At 40.4% G+C, this 25,421-nt stretch overlaps 4 protein-coding genes and 1 long non-coding RNA gene across 10 annotated transcripts; 3 read left to right on the top strand and 2 right to left on the bottom strand.

Annotated features, from left to right (window-relative positions):
• Nucleotides 1–1,852: 1,852 nt before the first annotated feature.
• On the top strand, nt 1,853–7,569 carry LOC103978499 (uncharacterized). 2 transcript variants are annotated; one of them, XM_009394312.3, is made up of 6 exons: nt 1,853–2,008; nt 2,594–3,187; nt 4,172–4,482; nt 4,563–4,619; nt 6,025–6,467; nt 6,926–7,569. In XM_009394312.3, the coding sequence occupies exons 2-6, from the start codon at nt 2,628–2,630 to the stop codon at nt 7,394–7,396; spliced, it is 1,842 nt and encodes a 613-aa protein (XP_009392587.2). In that variant the 5' UTR covers nt 1,853–2,008; nt 2,594–2,627; the 3' UTR covers nt 7,397–7,569. The 2 variants fall into 2 exon arrangements, with proteins under 2 accessions (XP_009392587.2, XP_009392586.2); XM_009394311.3 differs by having other exon boundaries at nt 6,022–6,467.
• Nucleotides 7,570–8,467: 898 nt separating this feature from the next.
• LOC135607776 (uncharacterized) lies at nt 8,468–10,220 on the bottom strand. Its single transcript, XR_010485258.1, has 2 exons — nt 9,405–10,220; nt 8,468–9,313 (listed from the first exon to the last, which is right to left on the bottom strand). It is a non-coding gene; the product is annotated as an uncharacterized LOC135607776 (long non-coding RNA).
• Nucleotides 10,221–10,724: 504 nt separating this feature from the next.
• On the top strand, nt 10,725–13,350 carry LOC103978500 (ubiquitin-like-conjugating enzyme ATG10). 4 transcript variants are annotated; one of them, XM_009394315.3, is made up of 7 exons: nt 10,725–10,888; nt 11,302–11,534; nt 11,612–11,662; nt 11,741–11,800; nt 12,376–12,478; nt 12,556–12,653; nt 12,767–13,350. In XM_009394315.3, the coding sequence occupies exons 2-7, from the start codon at nt 11,373–11,375 to the stop codon at nt 13,004–13,006; spliced, it is 714 nt and encodes a 237-aa protein (XP_009392590.2). In that variant the 5' UTR covers nt 10,725–10,888; nt 11,302–11,372; the 3' UTR covers nt 13,007–13,350. The 4 variants fall into 4 exon arrangements, with proteins under 4 accessions (XP_009392590.2, XP_064955910.1, XP_064955911.1 ...); XM_065099838.1 differs by having other exon boundaries at nt 10,726–10,888; nt 11,350–11,534; XM_065099839.1 differs by having other exon boundaries at nt 10,731–10,888; nt 11,350–11,534; nt 12,815–13,350.
• Nucleotides 13,351–14,305: 955 nt separating this feature from the next.
• On the top strand, nt 14,306–16,093 carry LOC135607775 (uncharacterized). Its single transcript, XM_065099837.1, has 3 exons — nt 14,306–14,462; nt 14,548–14,614; nt 15,546–16,093. Exons 1-3 carry the CDS (start codon nt 14,379–14,381, stop codon nt 15,809–15,811), a joined length of 417 nt encoding a protein of 138 aa, XP_064955909.1. The 5' UTR covers nt 14,306–14,378; the 3' UTR covers nt 15,812–16,093.
• Nucleotides 16,094–17,120: 1,027 nt separating this feature from the next.
• On the bottom strand, nt 17,121–25,299 carry LOC103978502 (FRIGIDA-like protein 3). 2 transcript variants are annotated; one of them, XM_009394317.3, is made up of 4 exons: nt 25,178–25,299; nt 23,541–24,578; nt 22,216–22,385; nt 17,121–17,778 (listed from the first exon to the last, which is right to left on the bottom strand). In XM_009394317.3, the coding sequence occupies exons 2-4, from the start codon at nt 24,565–24,567 to the stop codon at nt 17,368–17,370; spliced, it is 1,608 nt and encodes a 535-aa protein (XP_009392592.2). In that variant the 5' UTR covers nt 24,568–24,578; nt 25,178–25,299; the 3' UTR covers nt 17,121–17,367. The 2 variants fall into 2 exon arrangements, with proteins under 2 accessions (XP_009392592.2, XP_064955908.1); XM_065099836.1 differs by having other exon boundaries at nt 25,075–25,219.
• Between the last annotated feature and the right edge of the window lie 122 nt (nt 25,300–25,421).

Raw genomic sequence — 25,421 nt, 5'->3', positions numbered from 1 at the left:
ATCTCAGGTACCGTGGTAGGAGGTCTCTCAACGAGGGACCAGAAGAATCGTAAAGGTCGCAGGCCCGCCATGAACACCTGCATCAACAGAGAGGGGTGAGCATCAAATAAGCCCCGTATCTGCATTGTGAAGCGGTTCACAAAGTGGGAGAGGGGCTCATCCTCCCTCTAGTGTAATCCGAGAAGCAGCGCAACGAATGGTTTTGGTCGTGCATTGGCCAGGAAGTTGAGCTCGAAATCTCTGACGAGCTGGTCAAATGAGGCGACCGTCTCGGTCTTCAGGCTGCTGTACCATGTGCGGGCCAGCCCTCTCAACGTTGTGGGGAATGCCCTGCACATCAAGGCGTTAGAGGTTCCATACAGCGTCATTTGGGCGCGAAAGGCTGATACATGGCCCGCAGGGTCGGTGGAGCCATCATACGCATCCAGAGAGGGGAGACGAAAGTTCGGGGGGACTTCCTGATCCCGTATTTCATGGACGAATGGGGATCCCTAGTGTGTGTCCTCTCTGAGCTCTCCTTTGGACCTACGAACCTCTTTCTGCACTTCGTCAAGTCACTGGCTGACGCTGCGCAACTAGTCCCACAGGGAGTCCGCTGAGTTTGAAGAAGGTGCTTCGGGTTCTGTATGGCCTCTCCGGTCTGTCATCATTCGATCCCCGAGTGGGAACGACGGAACCTGAGGCGAATCTGGAAGTTTCGGGGGTGGCGTGCGAGCCCGAATGGGTGGCTCCTCTTGCCGCAGCGGTTGAGCGATGGGCGGGTGCATCGGACGAGAAACGAGCGGGATGATGGATTGCACCATGTCGGTTAGGGCTTGGACTTGATGAGTGAGGCCGAGAAAAGCCTCTGACGATACGGGGGATGGATCGGCAAAAGGGGCGCCAGGTGGTGACAAGCCCGGGTTGTTGAATATCTGCCAATAGCACTCTGAGGCGGTGGCGGGATGCTCGTTGGGGGCACCCCTATGCGGGGAATGTTCCCCTGGGGCTCCAATTGGGTATGACCTTGCGGTTGTGGGTTCGACGGAGTTGGCCTGGTGATCCCTCGACATCCGGGCCCTCCTTCTAGCGCCAAAATGTTGTGGTAAACAACCTTACGCCGTGGCCTCGGGGCCGACGTGGCTCGATTCGGGTCCGAATAGAGGGGGATCTTCCCGACCGGGCGTTGAGTCCATTGAGGCGGTCGCGTGCGGTGGTAGGGACGGTGTCGTAGTCTCTTATGAGCAGGAACTCCTCGCTTTCGCGTCTCGCGGGGACCTTCGGCTTCGACCCTGCACAAAGGTCAGGTCGGGGTGCTCGACCCGACCCCTCCGACGATCAAGTTAGTTGATGTGAGGAGGGTTTGTTTTGCTCAGTTTTTTCTCTCCTCCCCATTTGTCCAGAATGTGTGGGTATTTATAGGGAAGCTTACTGTTTCCTGATGTGCCCGCTTGCAGGGGGCAGGCTGGTAGCATCTGACATCGGTGTTGACGTGAAGGACCGGGCCTGAGCGAGGCATTAATGCGCCTCGACGAACGTTTTGTTCCGTTTGACTAGGGGCGGTCGGGTCGATCGAGACTTGAGGTGTCATAGATGACGTCAGTCGAATCTTATCATAATTAATATCCTCATCAAATAAGAATATTTTATTATTTAACAAAAATAATTAAAATTAATGCTCTGTCATCTCTGTTTCCAGCTCGAAGACGGCTTCACCAATTTTGGACCCGATTCGAATGTGGATCCAATAACAATGTCGCATACGATGAGCTATGGAAGAAGCGCTCGAATGAGGTCATCGATCACGGACCGGATCTTGTCGGATTAACCCGGTCAAACACGAACCCCGATTGAACCGAGCCATAAACGTATCGGATTTGTCGCATGTAAACGCCGGCCACGCCCACGTCGCCCTAAACCCTCGCGACTCTTCTCTCGCGCCGCCTAGCCTTCTCGTCTACGCCTCCGGCCGCCGACGCCTTCCGCTGCCCCGCTCCTTCTCCTCATCTTCTTCTACAGCTGGTCGAAGGTACTTTCATTTCTCCCCCCTCTCTCTCTTCTGCTGTCGTGGTTTTGATTTTGCTGATTACTTCTTCTTTGTTTCGCGTCCGTATGTCTTTGATGTCCGATGGAATTGAGGACTAGAGGAATAACGAATTGCTAATTCCAATGGCCAATTATGAGTCCGTATCTTGAAGCCACAACCTTAATCCCTACTAGTTCTCCCAAATTACCGATTCCCGATCCATATAAATTATCGTCTTCTACGGCCTCGTCACTGTTGCTCTGTGATCCATGTCGCCGCAGGCAGCGACGGGCCAACCGACATATGACCTTCTGGCACAAGCAGCTCTCCACAGGCCACCCCCAAACCTTTGGCTTGACCACCCTGCTTCTGATCCCCTGACCACTGGGGTTGTCCGAGAATATTGGCTCGTTTTCATGATTTGTCGTCACCACAGCAATTCGTTCTTTTCCTGGTGATTACAACTTATGACAACAAATTTTTGATTTTGGGTTTTAGGTAAAATTACCGTATTTTAGTCGTGAAACTTGCCTGCTTACAGTGTGGCTTCCAGACTTGTTCGATTTCAAGTCGTTTTGATCTTTTCAGGTTTAGAAAGTTCAGGAATTGGGTTTTCTGTGCCATGGCTCCCGCTCAAGCCTTATCAGGAGTCAGCGACGAAGGAAAACCCGATGTTTCTGTGAAATCTGAGAACAGGGAATCGGTGGATGCAAAAGATGTATCTGGAATCTTGTGTGTGAACAAAGGCGAAGACTGTTTGTTATGTGTCGGTACCTCGAGTGCGCCTGCAAAGGCTGATTTTAACTTGCTTGAGGGAAAACTGGATGTAGTCGTGAAATCTGAGAAGAGGGATTCGGTAGATGCCAAAGACCTGTCAGGATTGATGTGTTCAAACAATCGAGAAGACAGTGTGTTCCATGTTGGGTCCTCGACTGCCCTGACAAAGGTCAATGAGGTCATGAATGAGGAAATTGACATCATAGATTGTACTGCCAGCACCGTTGTCAAGACAGTGAAAGATGAAGACCAGGATGCCACTGAGTATTCGAGCTCGTTTGGGGACACTTTCTCTGGGTCTGACAGTGAGTTGAAGCAGGATCATGGGGATATGGAAATAGAATCCCCCTTTTTTCCTTCAAATGAGGACCCTGCTGCTATTGATGGATTTAACAGGGTTTTTAAGTAAGTTCTTATTTATGGATGTGGTAATTTTATTTTTTTCATATAGTTAGCACTACTGCATCTGCAATTTACTTTTACTAGATTGTTTGACCAAATAATATTTAGGTCAAAGAATGAAGACAATTATTAATGATATAGCTGTATGGTTGATACATGAAAATAAGTAGTTTATGACTTAGCAGTGTATAAGGTGATTGTGTAGTTATTATAATGATCTTGAGCTTTTCATTGTGATGCTCGATTTGCACAAACATGTAGAGAATGGCATGAACTACTTTATGTAGTAGCCTATGACTATGTTGTTGAAACTCTAATAAGAAACTTTTATGTAAATGAAAAGGAATAATAGTCAAATAATTACTTTATCTTCAAAGCTGTAATATGATATTTTCATGTAAATGCAAGGCTAGCCGAAAACAGAAAACTATTTTCATGTTAATTTTTTTTGTTTAATTTTATTATTTGTGCGACCAATTTAGAGAGAATATGCATTATAAAATTGAAATATACAAGCTGATGACTAGAAGTGAAAGTAAGATTTTACAGATATGGAGCTATAATTTAGTGGAGAATCTGAAGAGGCTTCTTTCCTTCATGTGAGATGGGGACCCAGAGAAAGTTTAGGATAAACATTTGGTTTTATTTTTTTCAAAACATAAGATACTTGATTCCTTCAGTGATGAATTCTCTTCAAGTGGTCAAAGAAATTTCTATCGGGATGTACTTTTCCCCTCCGATCTTAACGGTAGTATCTTGTCTGCTTTCTTATTTTGATTGGTTATTGTGATCTAAGGTTGAAAATTTTTTTATGGGCATTTTTTTGGGGAAGAAAGGTATCTGACAAATCATATTTCATGATGATGGGTTGAGCAACAAATTTGTTTTATACTTGGTTATCTCCGATAGTTGTATGTCTTATAATGCCATTTGATTTATGGATAATATTGATATCTTATGCTTCATAGAATTTAACACAACTTTCAGGAAGAAGAAAGTGAGTGCTCACTGGAGAAAATTTATCAGCCCTCTCATGTGGAGGTGCCAATGGTTAGAATTGCGCATGAAAGAATTGCTCTCACAAGCTTCAAAGTATGATAAGGAGCTTGCTGCATACAAGCATGAAAAGGAACTACAGTCAAAGATGATCGAGTTAGATAGTTCTGTCTCTAGAGCAGTGCCGTTGACATCTCAAACCCATTGGAGAGGAGCCATGAAAAGGAGGAAGAGAAAAAGAAATGAAGACAAAGTTGACCTGTCATCATATATGTCAAATCATGTTGTGTTCTCTTATTATGGTAGCTATGAGTTTCATGTCATTAATTTCTCTATTCCATGTGAATAAAATATATTTAGTAACTTTGTTACTCTTGTGCAGAAAATAAAAGAACAGATACAGATGGCCACTCAGTTGATGATGATTGTGGTGATTTAGGTATGATTTTTATGTGCTAATGTTCATAAAATCTGCTGATTATAAATGAAATGAAAAGAACTATGGTGTAGTAAATTGTTTTTGCTGCATTTATTTAGTATTTTAAGTATAATTTTATTATCAATAGCTTGTGTGACATTTGACATACTTTTACTTGTCTTCATACTTCTATAAGTAAACACATCAGGACATGAAATAAAGATGTTTGACATCATTTTGCTTACTGTTTTTCAAATATTTACAAGATTTCAATTTTTTTTCAAAAGTAGAGAATTTCTACCTTCAAATTTTTAAATACAGGATTGTGCTGTTACCATCTAATGGTGTATCCGATTGGAGAAGGGTAATAGGCTTCACTGTTAAAGCTTAAAGCTCCTTTTATTTTTCTTTTCTATCTGGAAGTTGGACTATTAGTTCTTCCTGTTAAATATTTCTCGCAATCCCTTGCCTGCCAAGCTGCGAAGAAATCTAATTGACAATTTTGCTTACTCTATTTACGTAACATGTTCTTATCATAAACTAAGAAAACTGATAAGAGGATGGACACCCTTTTATTTGATCCCGAATAGATATTATGGCTTGTCTGGTGTTGTTATAGGACTGATATGGATCCCCAATGGCTTGTTTGTTGTTGTTATAGGATTGATACGTTCTACTGTTGTGCTTGATACCTAATAATGGTACTAAATGATTCAAATATTATTTGTGCTTACTAAATTTGTCATTTTTGATATATGCACTTATTTGGTTGTAGACTAAGCAAATTCTAAGATAATGAATTTGTGTGAAAGTCTGGATTGCTGATATCTGCAGCCTGATTCATTCAGATGCCAGCTAATCTTACATTGAGGCCCAGATGAGTGATGCAGGATAAGTTGATTTGCATTCAATCCAATCATTCAAATTCTCTCCCTGTACATTTTTGTATAGAATCGAATGATTGAAATGACATACCCTCAGTGTGATTTCGGATGAATGTTACATGAAAAAAAAAAAAAAACTTAACATCTTTTGAGTTTGACAAGTGTTTATATGTGACACATTTTTTATAGATCACTTATCATGCCTAATTAGTGAAAATATAGTGAGGGAAATAATATTTGAGTGATGCACTTCTAGGTACATTCTGCACTTCTTTACTTGAACATTGTTCAGAAATTAAAACTTTATCTCTAATTATGAAATGTGATGCACTTCTAGGTGCATTCTGCACTTATTGACTTGAACATAGTTCAGAATTCAAAACTTGAGCTCTAATTATGGAATTCAAATTGTATTTGTTCTCTAATTAAATTATCTCTGCAGTTTTTTTCCTTCTCTTGTGGTTTTTTATTTACATCGAATAGCACAACCCTTATTTAACATTAGCAAATTTTGATGCTTAATTTGTTATTGACGACAGCAGAGGATAACATTAGGGGCAATGATGATAATGACTGGTTGCTTGGCTTGAAAGGCTGTGATAGTTCTCTTGAACAGATTCTTTTGAACATTGAAGCTGTCCAATCTAGAGTTACAAAGTTGAAGACTCTTCTCAACAATTGCATCTGCAGAAATGCCAGAGAGATTTCTTCTGGCAATTTGTTTCTGGGAGATGTTCCTGCCGGCTATGCTCAAAATGTTAGTGATTCACCTAGAAATAACACAGATTCAATGCCAGCTGGATTGCTGGGTAGTCCACCCCATCGTGTATCTGAGTATGAGATGGAGGATATGGTTATGCCTGAAAGTGCAGCTTCAAGCTATGGGGATGCTGCTGATCTTGATATTATTGAAAGCACGGTTGGTGGTCTGTTGTCTGCTGATGCATCCCTGGATCAGGATCGTATCAGAGACCTATGCAGAGATGTAAGACCTTGCTTAGCTGATTTTTTTGATGTCAAAATTTTATTTCTTAGTGTGTCTCTTGTATGGCAGTAAATTTCTGAAAAGCTTCTTAATCAAATTCTTATTTGTTATATGACCATCTATCTCTAGATCTAATTTGTTTCTGTCAACCTTACCAATGTGACTGATGAAACTTCGGGAGCATATACTTATCATGACTGTAAAGTGCAGTAGTGCTTCAAGTCATGTTACTGTATGTTGGTATTATGAGCCAGTAATCAGAACTAAGAGGTTAGTTTTGGTTCTGGAGACCAGATTGAATTTCCCGGCTTCTTCATTATGTGCTCAATTGAAGTATGTGGTTAAATTAAAAGAATAGTGCTTTGATCATACAGTAGTCCTACTTCCAAGTATATTATCAAGGAAATAAATTTTTTATTCTCTTAATTGATTGTACTATCATCTCGCTCGTGTTGCAGAGTGCAGATGACATTTTGATAGATAACCAAGTAGCTGAAAATGATTATCAGAACTTTAAGAAAGTCAGCCATGCAACAGAGGAACTTCAAGAGATAAAGACACAAGCTGAGACCCATTCTGGAGATGAGAGCATGGCCCCCAAGGACTCAATGCCAGAACCAGGTCCAGCAACGGAAAATGTTGATATGCCACAGCAGCCGGTTCTGAAGCCCTGCTACACAGGAAAAAAGAGAGGACGAAAGCCCAAGAAGAAGCGACGGGGAGGTTCAGTTGCTGGTTCTGGTCCTCCGAGGAGCGAGAAGCTTCATGTTTCCGGTCCTTCGAAGAGCGAGAAGCTTCATGGTTCTGGTCCTTCAAAGAGCGAGAGGCCTCAAGGCTCTGGTCCTTCCAGGAGTCAGAGGCTTCAAATCACTGTTCCATTGAGGAGTGAGAGGCTTAAGAAACGAAGATTGTCCAGCAAAAATACTTGAGTTTGTATTGGAGTGTCGATCGTATTATCGAGGGGATTTTTTTTTGTTCTAGTGCCTGGTTTGATTTCTCTTTTCCCAGTATGTCCTGGTACACTTATCAGGTTAAATTTGTATATTGTCGGACAACCGAACCACTCCTGATATAGAATGTATCCGGTAGTATTCGCCATCCAGTGTTAGATGCTGTTTGATTCAACGACAGTTGTCTAAAAGATGTTGCTCGGAAACAGTGACGACCATCTTTGGGCCATTTTTTGGGACCATTTTGGTGATTGATGCTTGTTGATTGATGTTATGTATGGGTGCTTGTAATGAGACACGTGCACCATTTTTAGATCAACACATCTCCTTTATCATTCAGACCTGTTGGATATTAACTCTTTGATTGCCCTCCTGATATAGAATATTTATGCTTCAGGCAAAACAGTGAACACAATGATTGAGGTCTGTCTGAGACACACTGTATCTATATATATATATTGCTTACGAGGATAATGCTGCATACATAAATCATTTCTACAACTCTATTTAACGACTCCTTTATTTTAATCGTTAGCAGGAGAAGGCTCACATTCTGCCACAATAATCACAAGAAACCTCACTTCCAACTGCTACGATCCTTGGATCCTCAATCCTTGGCCAGTTCTCCTCTTCATGAAGTTAGTGGGGGGGAAGAGACGAGAGTCGTCCAAAGTGGATGTACTGGAAAAAGGATAAAGAACAAAGATGCAGTGATGATGGCTGCTTGTGAAGACTAGCCTTCTGTCCCTGTCAAACAGGAGTGGTGGTGCTCGATGACGATGATACAAGCATGACAGGATGTTCCTTCGGACAGATAATTTGCCTGTATTCATGGATCATGCAAAGTCCTCTCTATATCGACCGAGCTGGTAAGTTACTCTGAACCATGCGAAACAGGTGGAAATCTCTATAATAAATGGAAGCAAGAGATGGTCTTGCAAGGACTCGTACCCAACCAAACCTCAACAGTGGAAGTCGGTATTAGAAGTTAGCATGAACGCAGGACAAGAAATAGTAAGTTAATTGCTCCTTCGAACATGAACACATGTCTGCAATATCCAATGTAGCCTAGTGTTGAAGCTAACCACACAAAAGGCTTCATTATCTTATATATCTTGTGCTAATTCACAGCTTGCTTATCTACAGATAAGGGGAGGCCATGTTGCTGATGTCCGAGGGCATAAAAGCAAGGATCATGAGTAAGACTAGTATGGCTACGGGAAGCAACAATAGCATGGAAGGTGGAGGGGGCAGCGGAGGCAGGACGAGAGGAAGTATCAACAGCGACATGGTGAGGCAGATAAGGATGAGGAATGACTCCATGCTGAAATAGTTCGAAGAAGTGGCTCCATAGTTTGTCTGTTGCAGCGGTCTCGCACCGCTCACTATTCTGTTCCTCCTCCTCCTGCCTTCGATCGAACCATCTCCGACAGCTTTCATATCAATCTGTTTGTTGCTTTCGAGTTCCTTGTCTGAGAGCTCGACGCTTCGATATACGGCCTATCAAACAACTGATCTACGATTTCTTAGACGCTTTCATCGGCATAGCTTTCAGATCACAAACTGTTGAATCTGTCTGGGTTGATGGACTCTGCCAAGTTGGTTTTTGCTGATGCTGATGCTCAAACCAGTAAGCCCGGTGGCAGACTCAGATGTTTGGCTTCCTGAGACGGCAACAAACATGCCATCAACTCCTTTTAGAGAACTGGATCAGACTTTGCAGTGGAAACTCTGGAACTATGATCTCGATCCAGCAGAAAGTCATAATGGTATCTCCAGGAACCCTTGTTCACAGAAAATAACAACAGCGAGCGCTATGTTCTCTCAAAGACATGTTGGAAACCAAGATATCTTTTACATGTTTAACATCAAAAGCTATCCTAATCTTTCTGCTTTCTGCAGCAGGGGGTGAGGAGAACAGACATCATATTAGAAGAACGATCGAACTGACAAAGTAGTCTCATCTCAACTACTCAGAAATAATTACCTCTCCAGCTTGTGTCTGGCATCTCTTAGGAACAACTGCATGAGGTACTGTCCTGCTCGAATGGTCCTTCACTTTAAAATCCATCAGGAAGAAGAGGAAGAAGAATCAACTATCAGTGCATGGTTTCTCTCTTGCTCTTGTGCTGCAAACAAGCCAAGGAGTAACAGGAGAAGGTTGGTCATGCCAGGAAAGGTCTGATGAGATGTACGCTCCCAAGGAGAAGGCAGTTTCTGTGATGCTGAGATGGACTGACGCTGCTCATGTCGCTATGCGTGATTCATATTTATCTGTGGAAGATGAGGGAAGAAGGAAGAAGCGTGAGACTTTTGGGGTGGAGACACTGCATTCCATGTTGAAGTTTCAACTGGTACTCACCCCATGCATGAGTGGTGGGGGATGCTGATGCTATTGTGAGGCATATTTCTGCTCTTTTGGGAGGACAGATGTTAAGGTTCCTCTCCCCTGGCCACCTTTCATTTTCCTCTGATCCCATTGTCTCTTTCTTGATCCCTTCACCCATCCAAAGAAGTGATCTCCATGCCCTTGTTCTTGGGCCTCTCTGACATGGCCCCACACTGTGTCCTAAAGTCTTCTCTTTACTTCAGTACCAAAGATGAAGAATCTCTCTCTCTCTCTCTCTCTCTCTCTTGAATGAAATGAAGGATAATGTAAAGGTTATCCCTTCTTTTGTTCTTCATATGCTTTGAATGGTTTGGAGAGATGAAGTCCTGCTGGAAAGTAGAAGCTAGAATTTTCTCTCCATCAAATTTTTGTTGTTTATTTAGATTCTTTCCCTCTCTTTTCTTCAACATTATTAACAAAAAGGCTATCTCTTCTATAATTCTTCTCCTAAATACATCTTGAAACTCAAGAGAAAACAAGCTCTGTTTTCATACATCCTTTCCATCAACTTTCTACTATTTCGTCGAGGCTCTTCTTTATTTGTTCCCAAATAAGCCATTTCAAGATGGAACAAAGAATCCCCCTTTTCTTTTTCTCCTAATTGTTCTTTACTTGTACCATTTAATGTTTCATCTATTTTCTGCACTTTTCACAAAGCTTCTTTCTTCTATGCTTATTCTTTCAGCTCTACTCAAAACAAAAACAGCTCTGTGCAGCGGTAAGCAGTAAGCAGTGAAGGTGGGACTATATCCTTATCATGTCGAACCGGACCGGACCGGACCGATCCAGTTGCACTAAATCCGAACCATGATCAGTCGGTCTAAACTCACACAGTCGAAGCGAACCGGTCTATTCTCATCCCTCCGTTCCAACTTAGACTTCGAAGGGTATTTAAGACTTTTACTTGAGCATCCGATAAAGAAGAACGCAGAAAGGATCGTCTCGGAGCCGTGCCCTAATCCATCCCGTCGCGGCCGGCCTCTCTCTGTCTCTCGCGGTCTGACGCCATTGCCGCCGCGCTCACGCCACGGCTGCCGCGCGCTCTCGACTCTACGGAAAGCCGCGGGTTTTGAATCTGAATGGTATGAGCCCTTGCCATTGACGTATCGATTCATCTCGTAGTTTGCAAGATCTGTTGTGCTTTAGTTGGCAAAGCTTCTTCGATCACCCTTCACGTGCTTAACATCTGGAACCTGATGGGAATGCGTATCGAGCATGATTGCATACTAGAGTATGAATCTCTCTTTTGAGCTGTACCTTCTCCGATTGAGTTCTGTAGTGTTTTGCTTCCGACGTTGCAGAAGACGAGCTTCCTGGTTTGTACTGGATCTCATCTCTGCCAGTGTCAAAAGGAATTTTTTGTAGCTTTCTTTTGTACCAAGTATATGAAGCTGTTGGTGGATGCCTTAATTTCTCTTTCTCTCTTTACTCTTAATTCTCGTCGCTGTTTCTTGAATTAAGCTGTTAATAACTGTGTATTATTAATGTGGCACAGGTCGTTTCTGAATTTGTGCATCGCGATCTTGTGTTGTCTTTCATATAGGACTTGTTGATTTGCTGCCCGATATGCAATCAGAGACGAGTGCGCGCCAGTGGGACGGAACTCTTTCGCCAAATGACTTCAATTCTTCTGTAGCCGCTTTTTGTGAGAGGTGGAAAGATGTCAATGATTCTCTTCCCCAATGGTTGTGGGAACCTTTTCCGGTGGTCGGTGATTCGTCGTGCAATGTGGGTGTTTCTGCTTGTTATGGCTGACCGATCCAGTCTATAAATTTGACGTATATCTTTTCTCTGGTCATGCTTAGGCAGCAGGATACTTAACAATGGAGAACGTGTATCATCAGAACGCAAGTGAGGTCGGTGTGGTTGCAAACTTATTTTTCGTAGATTGTGAGAAAAATTAGGCAGCTATCAGTTTTTGTTGTGTTTTTCAGGAAGTTAGTCACGAGGAGAGCATATTAGGAGACGAAGACCTATCTGACGATGCCACCTTGGTAAACTTCATCCGATACAATTTTACTATCTTCGATTTTTGACAATCTGCAAATTAGATGCATAAGTTACGTGCCATCATGCGTCAAAAGTTGTTATTCTAGAAAGGTACCGACATGCGCCATGTCGATCGGCGTAGAATATATGGTTAGAACAGTTACTCTGTCGCATGGCATAGGGGTGTGCCAACTGGGATTGTGCATGCCAAAGAGGTGTCTGATACGAATCTGTGCCACGATGTTTGCAAATCCTTGCATGTTACACCTCTTACTTATTTCCTCATTGATTCTTATGAAACTCATTTTTAACTTGTAATATGCAATCCTTAATGAGTTAGCACTTTTATTCACTTCCGTTATATTTTTAACTAGTAATTCTGTTCTCACTCCGACATTTTGTCTGATTTAGAAGGCTCTTGGTTTGTTCATATCCAAATATTATGAAGCTATATAGAATCAGGCATTTATTTACTAGTGCAGCTTTCTTGGCATGCTTTTTTTTTTTTCCCTTTGTGTGTCTGATATTCTTTTCCTTTTTTGGTGATTTCTTAATGATAAAACTGGCTATGTTTTTTTAGGTTCAGAGCTGCGGCAAAGATGACATTCATGTCTATGATTACCACATAGTTTACAGCTTCAATTTCAGGGTTCCCGTTCTTTATTTCCGTGGATATCGATTGGGTATGCATTTTTCAGGTTATGTTTGTGCATGACCTTGTTTGCATCTTTTTATAAAAGTGGGAGCTAACTTGATGTAGATGGCTGCCCTCTGAAATTGGAAGACATCGAGAAAGATCTTCCTGCATACTCTCTCAAAGGACTTAGGGAATCAAAATGGACATTCATGACACAGGAGGTACTCACTTTCGGTGTCTTGCTTCTAGTTTATACTCTCTTAATATATTGATTTTATTGAGAATGCAATGCTTCAACTGGTGCAAAGACAACTTTTTTGTTCTTTTGTTGCAGTACGTGATGATTATTGACCTTCATATGCTGAATTCTCGAGACTTGCAGGATCATCCTTACCTACGTCGACCATGGTATACTTTACATCCTTGTGGAACTAGTGACTGGCTGAAGGTTTTGATCGGAAGCAATGCGGCAAACAACCAGCCTCGGCCCCTTCACTATTTATCTGCTTGGTTATCGGTGGTCGGTCAGGCCGTTGGATTGAGAATCCCTCTTGGACTATACAAGTCACAATGAAGGGTGTACCCAATACACGAGGCTCCTCGTATTCGATCAGGGTGTACCCAATGCACGAGACTATATAAGTCGGTCGGTCAGGATGTACCCAATGCATGAGGCTACCCGTACGGAGATTTACTGGTGAGAAATTGACAATTAGCGAATTCAAAATTTCTCATTCGATGCTTCAGCTTAATCTTGATCTCATTTGAAGTGCGCGAAAGTGATTGGAACTGATATTGTGTGTGATTAAGCAGATATCAGTTATCTCATATTATCCCAACTCTTTCGATGAACTTGTAATTATTGTCTTATAAAATAAAGAAAAAGCAGAATAATATGGCTTGGATTGGACCCACCAATTTTTCTTGTTTACAAAAGCTAATCGATTGCATTTAGATCCAATGCTTGAATTATAATTCTTATTTCTTAAATGTTCTATTATTGCCATTGTGTATAAAATAAAATTATGCTCTATGATTTATCGTCTTAATGTCATCAGCCTAATTAGTTCGAATGATAACTATAGTATGCATTGTTGCAATATATTGAATGTCTTCTTAAAATTTTGTATTATTTCTAATTCATCGTTAGGGAGATTGTGACTTAGATATCGGAGGCTTATGATGGAAAATATTGTTATATTTTTACGTAAATCTGGATCTAATTTCCCACGTCAGCATCAATCAATCAGCGATGATACGGTTGTGCGATTTTTTCAGCAACTTGCAAGCTTCTGTCTCACACGCAGCCAAAAAAGCTCCGACCCTCCTGCCTTCGCGTTCGCCACGCTCTCGCCGTCCTCGTGTCTCGTGCAACACGTGGTCACATCGGACGACGTGCTCGTCGTCAGACGTCGATTGATCTTGACCGCTCGCGCATCTCTCCCACGATTGCGCCCGTTTGATTTCAGGGCACAAATCTCAACGCAGCAGCGACAATCGGATTGGCTGCAACTCTCTAAACAGCGTATGGCATAGCCACGCAACCATTGACACGTACGTAACAGTTGCATATCCAACCTTTCAAATTCTGCAAATAGCAAATTTGCTCTCACAACTTTATTTTGTATTCGATTAACTTATAAAGGGATGATTAATTACGATGATAAGATTTTAAATTTAAGATTTGGCAATGATATCATATATATATATATATATATATATATATATCATTTTAGGTGAATCAAATCCATCAATGCCTCTCACATGGGAAGTATAAAATTGTAGCTTGGGTTTTACAACTGTAGTTGCATGTGATCCATCAGCCGAGTCTACAATAGCACGTCTCTTGTCTTCATATTTCTCTGCATCTACCACCAGTATACGCCAAACTAAGAGGAGGAGGTGAGCTCTCTTCGTTTCTTCTTCCTGACTTCCCCAAGTCCACCATGCAGGCCTTGAAGAAGTACTCTCCCTCTGAGATCTCACTCCACGCCTCCAAGAAAGACTGCTGGGTGTCCATCCATGGCAAGGTCCCAACACTCTTCCCGAGGCTTCCATCTGTTTGGCTTTCTTAGCTTGATGTATGTTTTCATGGTTTGGTGTACTGTAATCTAGGTTTATGATGTGACCACCTTCTTGGAGGATCATCCGGGAGGGGAGGATGTGATCCTCCATGCATCAGGTGCGCTTGTACTGATCCATCTCCGTTCTTGTTTTTTACATGTCGTGTATGTTCCTTTTGTTCCAGCTTTGTAACATCTAATTCAGCAGATTTTATAGACTTTTACCTGATTTCTGGCACTGCTATGTGGTGTTGTTGCATTGCATCATATTATTCGTTAGGAAAAATTAGCCACTATCGAAAGACGCAATTCCCCCTGGTATGAAGAGGATAAAACGATTGGGAGTAGAACAAGAAGATGTGGAAGAAGAAAAAGGAGCAACGACTTGAACTGGTCACCCTAAATCAAGGTGATGAAGAAGAGGAACTTGAGCTTGACGAAGAAGAACAACTAGAACTGGTTATCGTAAATGAAGATGGATAAAAAGGACTTCGAGTTTGGTCAGACTAAATAGAGTAGAATTGTGTGTTCCAATGGATTTTATAAAGTGAAATTTGGAATTTAAGTAGACCCCGGAAAACAAAATTTTCTGAATAGGTCAGACTAAATAGAGAGTTGTGTCCAAATGCATTTTATAAAGTGAAAGTAGAAACTTTTCTGAATCTTCCTGTTGTATTTTTGGGTTCTCTCATATCGATCTTGATAAGTCACTTAATCGACTGTCATTGGTGCGACCCAGTAGACTCGCGAAGAATTACCTGTTTCGCATAGCTCGTGAGCCCCAAAAAGCACCTATATGGGTAAAGGTGACCCGATAGACTTATGAGTCCTTGGTTTTCTTACTTCTCAAAAAAGAAATGTTTTAGTAATTATATACTATTTGAGCCATATGTATGCTGATTGCTCAAATTAATTTGTTGATCAGTTAAATCATGCGAAGCAACGATATCTAAAAGATATGCATGTGAATTTCCTTTTTGTGGCATCCGTAAATCACTGATTATTTAATGTTTTTGTGGTGTGATTGGTTGGAATTGATCTGATCTGAAGCTGGTGGCGATGCTACCCAAGCATTCGATGATGTGGGTCACAGCTCCACTGCCATTATCATGATGGAAGGCTATGTGATCGGCACCGTCGAGGGTCATGTTCCCGTCGACGAGCCTAGCAAACCAGTCAGCGGACTACAGCGATTGCAGCGGAAGCAGTCACCCCCTTCCTACAACTTCTCGGACTTCCTCCTGCCTCTGCTGGTCCTCGGCTCTGCCTTTGCAGCTTGGTATTACCTCAACTTCTATTCCGTGCCCAAGGCTTAAATGACCATATGATGGCTAGATGTAGCTTCCTATGTTGTCGAGAAGAATTAGAGGCATGTGGAATGAAACATGTTGATGACGATGATACATCTTTATCGTTGTAAGAATGAGGGAGAGGACTGCTTTAGTTTCTATTGCTTCACAAACTTCCAAATGATACATCTTTATCGTTGTAAGAATGAGGGAGAGGACTGCTTTAGTTTCTATTGCTTCACAAACTTCCAAATGCAATCGGTGCTGTATTATTATTCTAGACAAGCTTATCGATATCGTTCTCCTTTACTGTTCCGATCACCATGAACAAATTCAACTTGTACTCCATATAAAAACCTATTCACAGACTCGACTGTTTCATTTTGTTGGATGTTCAGCCTGTCGAGTTTTTTAGCTGAATGCACCAACCATTTTTGCTTGTTACAACATCATCATGAAGCCTGCTTATATGATCTTAGTCTCGAGCTTTGTCGCATAATTTACTCATGTTGGAGGCCAAAGTTGCCTTTTGGTGGTGGAACCCGAAAGATCTTTCTTGATGTGCCTCTTCAAGCATGTATCGGTAATGTGGTTTAGCCTGAAAGAATGCCATAATTATTAGAAAGTTTTTCTTGCCCTAATTAAAGTGCTGATAGATTTCCTTTGATCCAGCAAGAAAGTTTTGTGAGAGCTTGGTTGCAACGTATAGACTGGGTTGCCTTACGTGACATGAGGCTTCCAACAAGCTTCACCATTCCAATATACTTGAGTAGACTCTAGCACAAGCATTGGTCGCAACCAAATGTTTGTAGTTTCGGTTGTCGAATATAGCACAAGTATCGGTCGCAACCAAATGTTTGTAGTTTCGGTTGTCGAATATAGCACAAGTATCGGTCGCAACCAAAGGTTTGCAGTTTCGATTGTCGAATTCGTGTCAGCTCATGATCAGACCATGAAGTGAAAGAAAGAAGAGGAGGCGAGGCGACTGCCGCCGTTAAACATGATTAAAAAGTCTTGATTAAAAAGTCGAACCGATAAATACTGACTGACCTGATTAGCAAATCTTGGGTGCCACCGCTTGAGGTGAAACAGAAAGAAGGGACTGCAGAGGCAAAGGAGCACAACATGTATTGACATCAATGTTGAGGAGAAAATTTTAATGAACTGTTAAGGCAAAGTAACTTTTGATAATTAGTGAATCAAGAAGAAACCAATGTCCCACATGCACTTGAGGAAACCTTATGAGTAATCAATGTTGAAAAGCCAGAAAGCAACCAATAAAATCATAAGCATTAGACCAACAGCTCTTGGAAGTATAAATCAAAACACAGAAGCATAGAAGACAAAATTGTTTTAAGAACTTGAACATAGGATCAAACTGGGCATTAGAAGAGTTTGTGTCATTCAGTCAAAAAGGATAAACAACACATAAGCTTCCACCACTAGAAGGTGGGCAACCACTTAGCGCGATTAACAGGCTAATCTTTTGGTTATGCAGATTTAGTTAATTAACATATTGGAAGTACCCCGATGGGTTAAAAAGCTAGTAGTTAAGAGGAGATCATGATCACTAGCCTTCTCCATTAGTGCAGGTAGGCAGTCTGGTACTGGACCTGGTAGCCATTTCCATAGTACGTGGTGTGTGGAGAGGAGATGGTGTATGGAGCAGAACCCATCAGTGTAGGATGGTGAGCTTCAGCTGGGTAGACATACTGCCTATCGTACGGGTACGCGAATCTCTCAGGAGGGGCACGGTAGAAGCTTTTGTCAGGCATGCTGGTAATTCGAGGAGTGTAAACGCTGCCAGTGGCTCGGGGTCTCTTGGATTGCGGCTTTGCAGCTTCAGCAGCCCTCCTCTTGTCAGCCTTTGCTTTTTCTAGCTGGAGGATACGCTTCTGAAGTGGATCGACAGGGTATTGCTCCTCAAGTTTGTGTTCCTCGATGCACTTGATGACAGCTTTAAGGGCAGATAGTTCACGTTCATTTATTTCATTCTGAAATAATCAAAAAAGACTTGTGACACAAACAATCGCAAGTTACAGGTTAGACAGTAAAAGAAAATTGGAGCAGTAGCAAGATTACAATAGTGTTTGTTAAATATGTGGATATGTGATGCATACAAGTTGTCAAGCAAAACACAAAATTTTGCAGTTTCAGAAAATTGGAGCAGTTGATCATATATACCAACGACTCATGTTTTCCCGGATTTGGTATTTCAATTATAGATAATTCTGGCCACATAAATGCTTCATCCTATCATATGTCCAAACAACAGTTGTTCTACATCACAATAGTGAGCTGTGACAGAAAATAATAGCTGGCCATAGAATCAGTTTCAAAAGGGAACTAATTATTCCATCTAATTGGCATGTCAAACAAACATATTACTGGGATGCAATCCTCGAGACATAGTTAGACGAGAAAATTAACTACATAATATGCATTAATGCTAAAATTTGACCCAGAAATTAAGTAAAAAAAATTCTCAACTTAATAATTAAAGCTGATGACATTTCAAATAAGCCAAACAAGCACCCTTCTAAAGTAAATAGATGCCCACATGCTGGACCAGATATTACCAATGCACCTTAAAGGCGAGAAGGTCGTACCTTAAAGACCGCTTGGAACGTAGGACATTTAACTTTTGTACAATGCAGTTCATGCAACCAATGAGCAAACCATAAAAAGAACTCTAAAAATACCATTTTACATTGTGACTGGTCATGGGACTGCCATAGGTACACATGACTGGCTATGACAAATTTATCTCTCTTTTGTCCTCTTACCAAGCTAGCAAGACAAACCCATCCAAGGCACATATGTCATATATCATTGAGTTCAGAAATAAGGAGAAAAGACATCAAAGTTAAGAAGGGAAAAGCAAATCCTATATCTGGTAGACTGGTAACATTGTTTTGTTTAAACATAGAGCTAATGCCCATTAATAAAGTAAGATGGATTAAACCCTTAGTTGCCACACAAAAATTAATAAAATATCAACATAATTCATGATTAAAATTGAATATTTATCTTGAATTTTATATAAGTCAAGAATGGATATAGAATCCTAGATAATGTATTGCTTTTGAGTTTTCTACCTTTTCAAAAGAAAAGAACTATCTTTGAGTAGATCAAATTCATATTGTATAGCTGATGACAATATTATCATCTCTACATACTATAGAATCTTAATATTCTCAAACTGCCTATCAGGTGCAGCCATGAAGATTCACCTAAAATATTAGTTATAGTAATAAAAAAAATATTATATTGACCCATTGCACATGTTACCATGGATAATGGGTTTTTCTATTACTAACAGCGATTAAATAATATCCCAGAAGATACAATCTTTTAATTTGTTTGTTACTAATGCTTTTCAAAGGACCAAAAGACAGTGAAATAACACAATTTATGCTGTAGCTACCTAAAAACATCATGATCTTGTAATCATAGAAATAGTTAACAACATTTTTAATTAATTGAGATATCAGAAAATAATGCTATGTGATACATGGTATTATCTAGAGCTTACAAATTTCAATCGAACTGCCTTACATTGTGATTTAAGTGCTTTTTGATATAAAACAGTAATTTGGGGAGGTTTTAAGCAAGAACCTTATTACCAGAACAAAAACATTGTACCCATCCATGCTTATTATGCATGTCAGCAAAAATGGATGTGTGGAAAGGCAAAATATTTGAAATGAATAACTATCCGTTAGTGGTGTTAATACGGTATGGTATACCATGGTATACTGCTTGAGATATCATATTGTCAGTATTTTATCGACATGGTCAGTTTACAGGTCAGACTAGCATATACCACTATAGTTTGGTAATTTCTACTTGAATCCTCATCAGCATGCTATCATATACTATATTGGTACACAGCAAAGTGATCCTTAGTTTACTTCAAAGACAACAAGAAAAATAGCTAATGCAACACGACAGCCAAAACATATAGATATCTAAAAGAAATGTTATCTAAGACCAGCTAAAACTACATACATTTGAGGTACTTAAAACCTCCACAAGAAGAAAGTCACAGATGTACCTTTGATCAGAAATGACTGCCAAAAAAAGAAAAAACCAGTAGATTCTGAAGAAAACATCAGGTGATATAAATCAAATTCAAGATACACGAGACTTTTCTGGTGACACCCCGTGACCAGATATCATGTGTATTCTCAAAATTTAATTACAATCCACTGGATTACCTATCTATTCAAACTTACATGAAACCTATTTATGTTCAATTATATTGTAAATATTTGCTCATATTTGCCGCCAAAAGAACACTAGCAAAGACTCAGGTGAAGAAGCCTAAGGACATCTTAAGTTGATAATTACTCCAAGGTCATTAAATAACTGTCACCAATCACAGGGAGCAGAAAAAGAGTATGAAAAGAGAAAAACTAATAAGTGAGACATAATTCATCTCTGATTAATAGATCAATTTGAAGATTTATTGCTCATGTAGTCTGATGACATAATTTGAAGACATAATTCACCTATCAGAAACTATTTAGATTGATGAAATGTGAGCTTTGGAAAGTGTAACGGTGAGAACCCAACTCTAGCAATGAGATGCTCCATTTTGAACTCCCATATAAGCACATTCCTGCAGTATTATTGATAAAAAAAAAACCCTTTCATATATCAGATGTGCCAACCTAAGCAGCATAGACATGGACACGACAACACATCATAATTTTTTAAAAAATTAGGATATGGACACGACAAGAACACATGTATTTTTAATATATACAATATTTGATTAATATGAGTTTTATAGTATTTAAATTTAAATTTTATAGTACATTTGGTATTTTTTAATAAATTATTAGCATATATCCACATAATTTACTTTAATTCTGTTATAAATTTTATACAGGACTTATTACTAATAAGAGACAATAACCTCATTTATCATCAATATAGTTAGGTGACATTGTAATTTAGGGAATATAAAAGGTGATCAACTCCTTAAATAAAATACTATAAAGAAATAGAGAGAAGGCTTTCCGCGGTTGAGGTTGTGGTGTTTGCTGTTTGCATATGTGCCAGGTGATGGATCGACAAGAGGGATGCTGATGGAAACCCACAAGCGAGGCTGCCGATGGCGGGTCGTCGAGGGCATGACCGCGCGGGTCATGTGACGATGCTGGTGAAGTCGCTAACAAGGGTGAGGTTGTCGATAGACCGTCGAGGGCATGGTTGTGTGGGTGCTGGTAAAGTCGTCAACGAGTCATCGAGGGCACGACCACATGGGTTGCGCGACAGGTGCTCATGCGATCGTCGACGAGGGTGAGGTCGCCGACAACACGACCGCACGAGTCATGTGCAAGTGATGGTGAAGTCACTAACAAGGGTGAGGTCATCGACAAGTCATGGTGCGCACAACGGTGGCTTCAACCTTACCATGGACAACATATATAAGTGGGCTTGATTTCCCTCGATTCCATGCTTCCCCATCCTCACGTGAAGCCCATGCAACTCAACGCCGCACACGAGCATCACATGAGGAAGGGGAAGGGCGTAGGAGAAGTATTCAACACAGATACAATATATCCCAAATAAAAAAGAATAAATAAATAAAGACACGTGTCTAGCTGTGTCGGCGATATATCCGTGTTCGACGTGTGTCCGACATGGATATGTCCAACAAGTTGACGTGCCCGTGCTTCCCAGGTGCCAACTGATTGTATTGCCAAAAACATGCCATCAATCTGTCTGGCATGCTGCCTGTCGACACAAGCATGCTAGTGGGATCGAAAGGTGAAGAAAGGGAAGATACAAAAGGAAGATGCCTTTGTAACAAGTTCTTATCTCCATTGGCTGTAGAAGCTTAACCAGTGGAAGCTTGTTGCAGATCCATCTTCCAAGGCCTTCAATCATGTGAGTAACAATGACAAAGCTCCAATTTAAAATAGGGCTGTAAAATATATAGATTCTTATGAGATCTGATCCCAGTCCAAACCAGCTATGGATCAAGTTTATGATTCAAGAACTGGAATATCAAACTGATCCGACAACCCATTTTACAATCAAGCCAGGTGTCAATCAAGTCTGATCCAATCATATTAGTGCATACATAATTTATCACTAGAAAGCAACACAAAATTAACTCTAGCCCTAACAAAAAATGCACCACCAGCCATCCCTCTCTCGATACCAATCTTTGTCATCTATCTCTTCCTCTGCCCGTTCCTTCCCTCTTACAATGTTTATGATCTCACACACAAATCCTTGCACTGGCTGTTAATACCAAATGAAACTAGTTTCTATTAAACTATTTGATGAATATATAACAGTCTAGAAAAATAAATAGGTAATAAATGGTAGTCACCACTAGATATAAGAGAAGATGCAGATGGCAATATAGATGGGTGAACAAAAGAAAATGTATCAAGCTAGTGAAGACAAACCTGTGCACCAGGAGACATGCTTCCAGCTTTGACTTGTGACACCTTTTTTGCCTCCTTCAAATATGATTTAAGTAATGGCACTGGTGCAAATTGTTCTGTTAGTTTGAATGCATATGCGAGATTAATGGCCTCAATTTCCCTCCCACTATCAAGTAGAACATTGATCAAACCTAGGAATCAACAGTTTCAGTCAGTATATATGAAACAAAAAGACATGCATAGACTTAAATAATGAATCATAGATCTATCAGGTAATTATTGTATTACTACATATTCAATACTCTCCAACAGTAGGATGCGACAAAGGAGACTGAAAAGTAATTGGCATGAGGGAAATTTTAAAAGAACTTGTGAAAATTATGCAATAAGACATTCAAATCAAACCATTACAAATGCTCACTATGAAAGCCTGAAAATTAATAAGCAGGGGAAGAGATATTACAAATCAGTTTCTAAATAGTAAATAATCAAATTGGAGTTAAATCACAATCCTAACAATCCATTGCAATGACTATTTAAAAGATTTTCCAAGCATATATTTACCAAAATCAAAACTTAAAACAAAGAACTCATAATCACCTTTATAAGCAAGAAAAATTTCAGACAGGTTAAGACCTTACATAATTAAGATATCATGTATGGACTTTGAACAGCTAGTCTAGTCACGTCCTAAAATAATTGCCTTTCAAACACACAACAAAAAGTCAGGCAAACTGCAATATAGGGTAAATCACAAATTCTACTCCTTATTGTAAATAATATATAGTGCACTAGTTGATTAAAAGTAGCAGATGGACGGTGAAAATTTATAAGATCACTTATTACTTCAAGTGGTCGCAAAAGCATGCTGGAAAAAGCAGGCTCTGGAAAGAACAACTTAGGGGCCAAGCGTATGATTCAGAACAATAAGGTATCGATACTTGCAAATTTCCAAATTAAGAGTACATCAACAATAGGATATCACAAATCAATTGGATTACTTTAACGAAAAACTGCATGCTGGAGGTCATGGTCCCAAATTGGGAAAAAGGAAGAAATATAAACCATTGCATGCTGAGACCAGTTGTTCATGCTTTCTATTGTCTTCCTGAACACTGTTTTAGTAAAATCATTTGCTACAGCATCACAGTGATGATATCTTTATGGCAATCATAATTCATAACTAAACATACTTTTCATCAAAGAAAACTGCGAATAATGCATACCACTGCAGAGAGGAACAATAAAATGTTCAAAACAGAAATGCCATCTGCAAGAAAAAGAATTATCCGATTTCTAGACATGTAAATGGATTTTCAATATGGTCAAATTAACGTACTGCCAACCTGGCATTTTATGTGACAGGCCGAGTGAACGACACAAGTCAACAGTTTGACGGCGCCGTGTAACAGCTGGAATAAGTGTGCAGATTTCATCTTGATCAAACTCTGAAGAAATATCAAAAGTAGCCAAAAGCTGAAGAAATGCATGTGATTCCAATGAGTTTCCACTGCTAGCTTCAATGTCAAGATGATCTAATTTTGGCTTCCATTCTTTAGCTATCACCTTTGCTTTTTCTTTAATATCTGAAGTAAGTATCTGTTCATCAGAAAGGGAATCTGCCAAAAGTTGTTCAAGAGATTCCATTAACATGAGACAAGTCCTTCGCAGGCCCAAAAGGTTCCCATCTTTTTTGCCATTTGATCCTAGAATTTCTCCAGCATAGAAGCCCTTCAAGGAATCTAATACTAATATAAAAGGATTGACTGCACTTCTTAATGCTACCGGAACTTCCTCACGTATAGAGCTCAAGTTCTTACGATTATCTGAAATAAACTTGTGAAGCCCTTCTGCATCCATTTCTTCACACAGTTTCATCAGTCCTGAAGAAGGCTCAGTGTAAGCATTTGCATTTTCCATAGTATATATATCTTCTGAGCCAGATTTGGCAGCTGCAACATCAAAGTTTTCTTTTATAACAGGATCAGCCATGCCATTGCTGACACCCTCACAAATTGGTTCTGGGGAAGAGGTTTTATATTTATCAAACAAAGAAGATAGAGCTGCATCTCTTTTCTCCTGCAATCGTTCCAAGGATGCAAGCTCCTTAGCCACAACATCAGCCTCCCGCTTCTCCAGCATCTCCTGGGCTTCTGTAACCTTTATAACATATTCCTTTTCCTGATCTTCCAATCTGTCAAACCTTTTTTTTAGAGACTTCTCAAGTCCATGAAAATGTTCTTCAAGTTCTTTCCATTTCAAATTCAAGGATATGGCACTATGACTCTCAAGTTCGGAAAATGCCTGTTGCAATTGTTGTATCTTTGAAGTTGCAAAATCAATAAGTGTAGCAACTGATTGTGTATCAGCCATCGCATAAATCCCTGCCAAAAGCGGAACACAGTAGCTAGAGTATCAAGAGAACATCATAAAATGTACTAGTTCTAAGCTGCATCAAAATTAATACGGAATAAAAAACTAATACAACTGGACACCCAAACAGATATACAAATAGTGAGCTTTCTGATGAAAAAAATAAAAAACAACGACTATGCCAATTTTGTGTTCATTGCTCTCTCGAATACTCGGTTAATGAAACCATACGGTTGAAGCCCCCCTTTAGTTTGCCACCCCCAATCTCAACACTCACACTATCAACTGCCTACACTAAGTAAGGAATTCAGCAAAATCCAACCTTGTGAAGTGAAAAACCACTAGAAAATAGGTTTTCACTTACTATCATTGCCGAACCCTAGATACCATCCAAGAAAAGAACACCGTTTCCCGGTCGCTCTAAACCGAAATCAAGCGACCAATACAACAAAGTACAGAAAACCACTGCTTTACCAAATCCATTCACCGAGAAACCCTACTCCGTACCTCAAATCCACAAAATCTGTACCCAAAAAGGGGATCCAACCACAAATCCACCTAAAGAGAGACAAATCCTTGAAGGATGCAACGATTCAGAAGTATAACTCACACAAATTCGTGGCGGCTGGCAGAATTAAGGGATCCGAAGAGGAGGGAGCTGTGAACGTGAGTAGGAGCTGAAGCCATCCATCGACATAACGACAAAGAAAATGAAAGGAGAGCGGAAGGAAAACGGCCACGGGCTTCCGTCGTTACATAACGGATCAGATGTACGGCGGTATGTCGACCGTCCCATCTACGAATTGACGGATCAGATAGCCGTCGATTGTAGCCGTTGGATGATTGGACCTTTT

The sequence above is a fragment of the Musa acuminata genome, chromosome BXJ2-3 (genome assembly GCF_036884655.1).
Source record: "Musa acuminata AAA Group cultivar baxijiao chromosome BXJ2-3, Cavendish_Baxijiao_AAA, whole genome shotgun sequence".
Taxonomy (NCBI): domain Eukaryota; kingdom Viridiplantae; phylum Streptophyta; class Magnoliopsida; order Zingiberales; family Musaceae; genus Musa; species Musa acuminata.
This window is presented reverse-complemented; position numbering and strand designations above follow the sequence as displayed.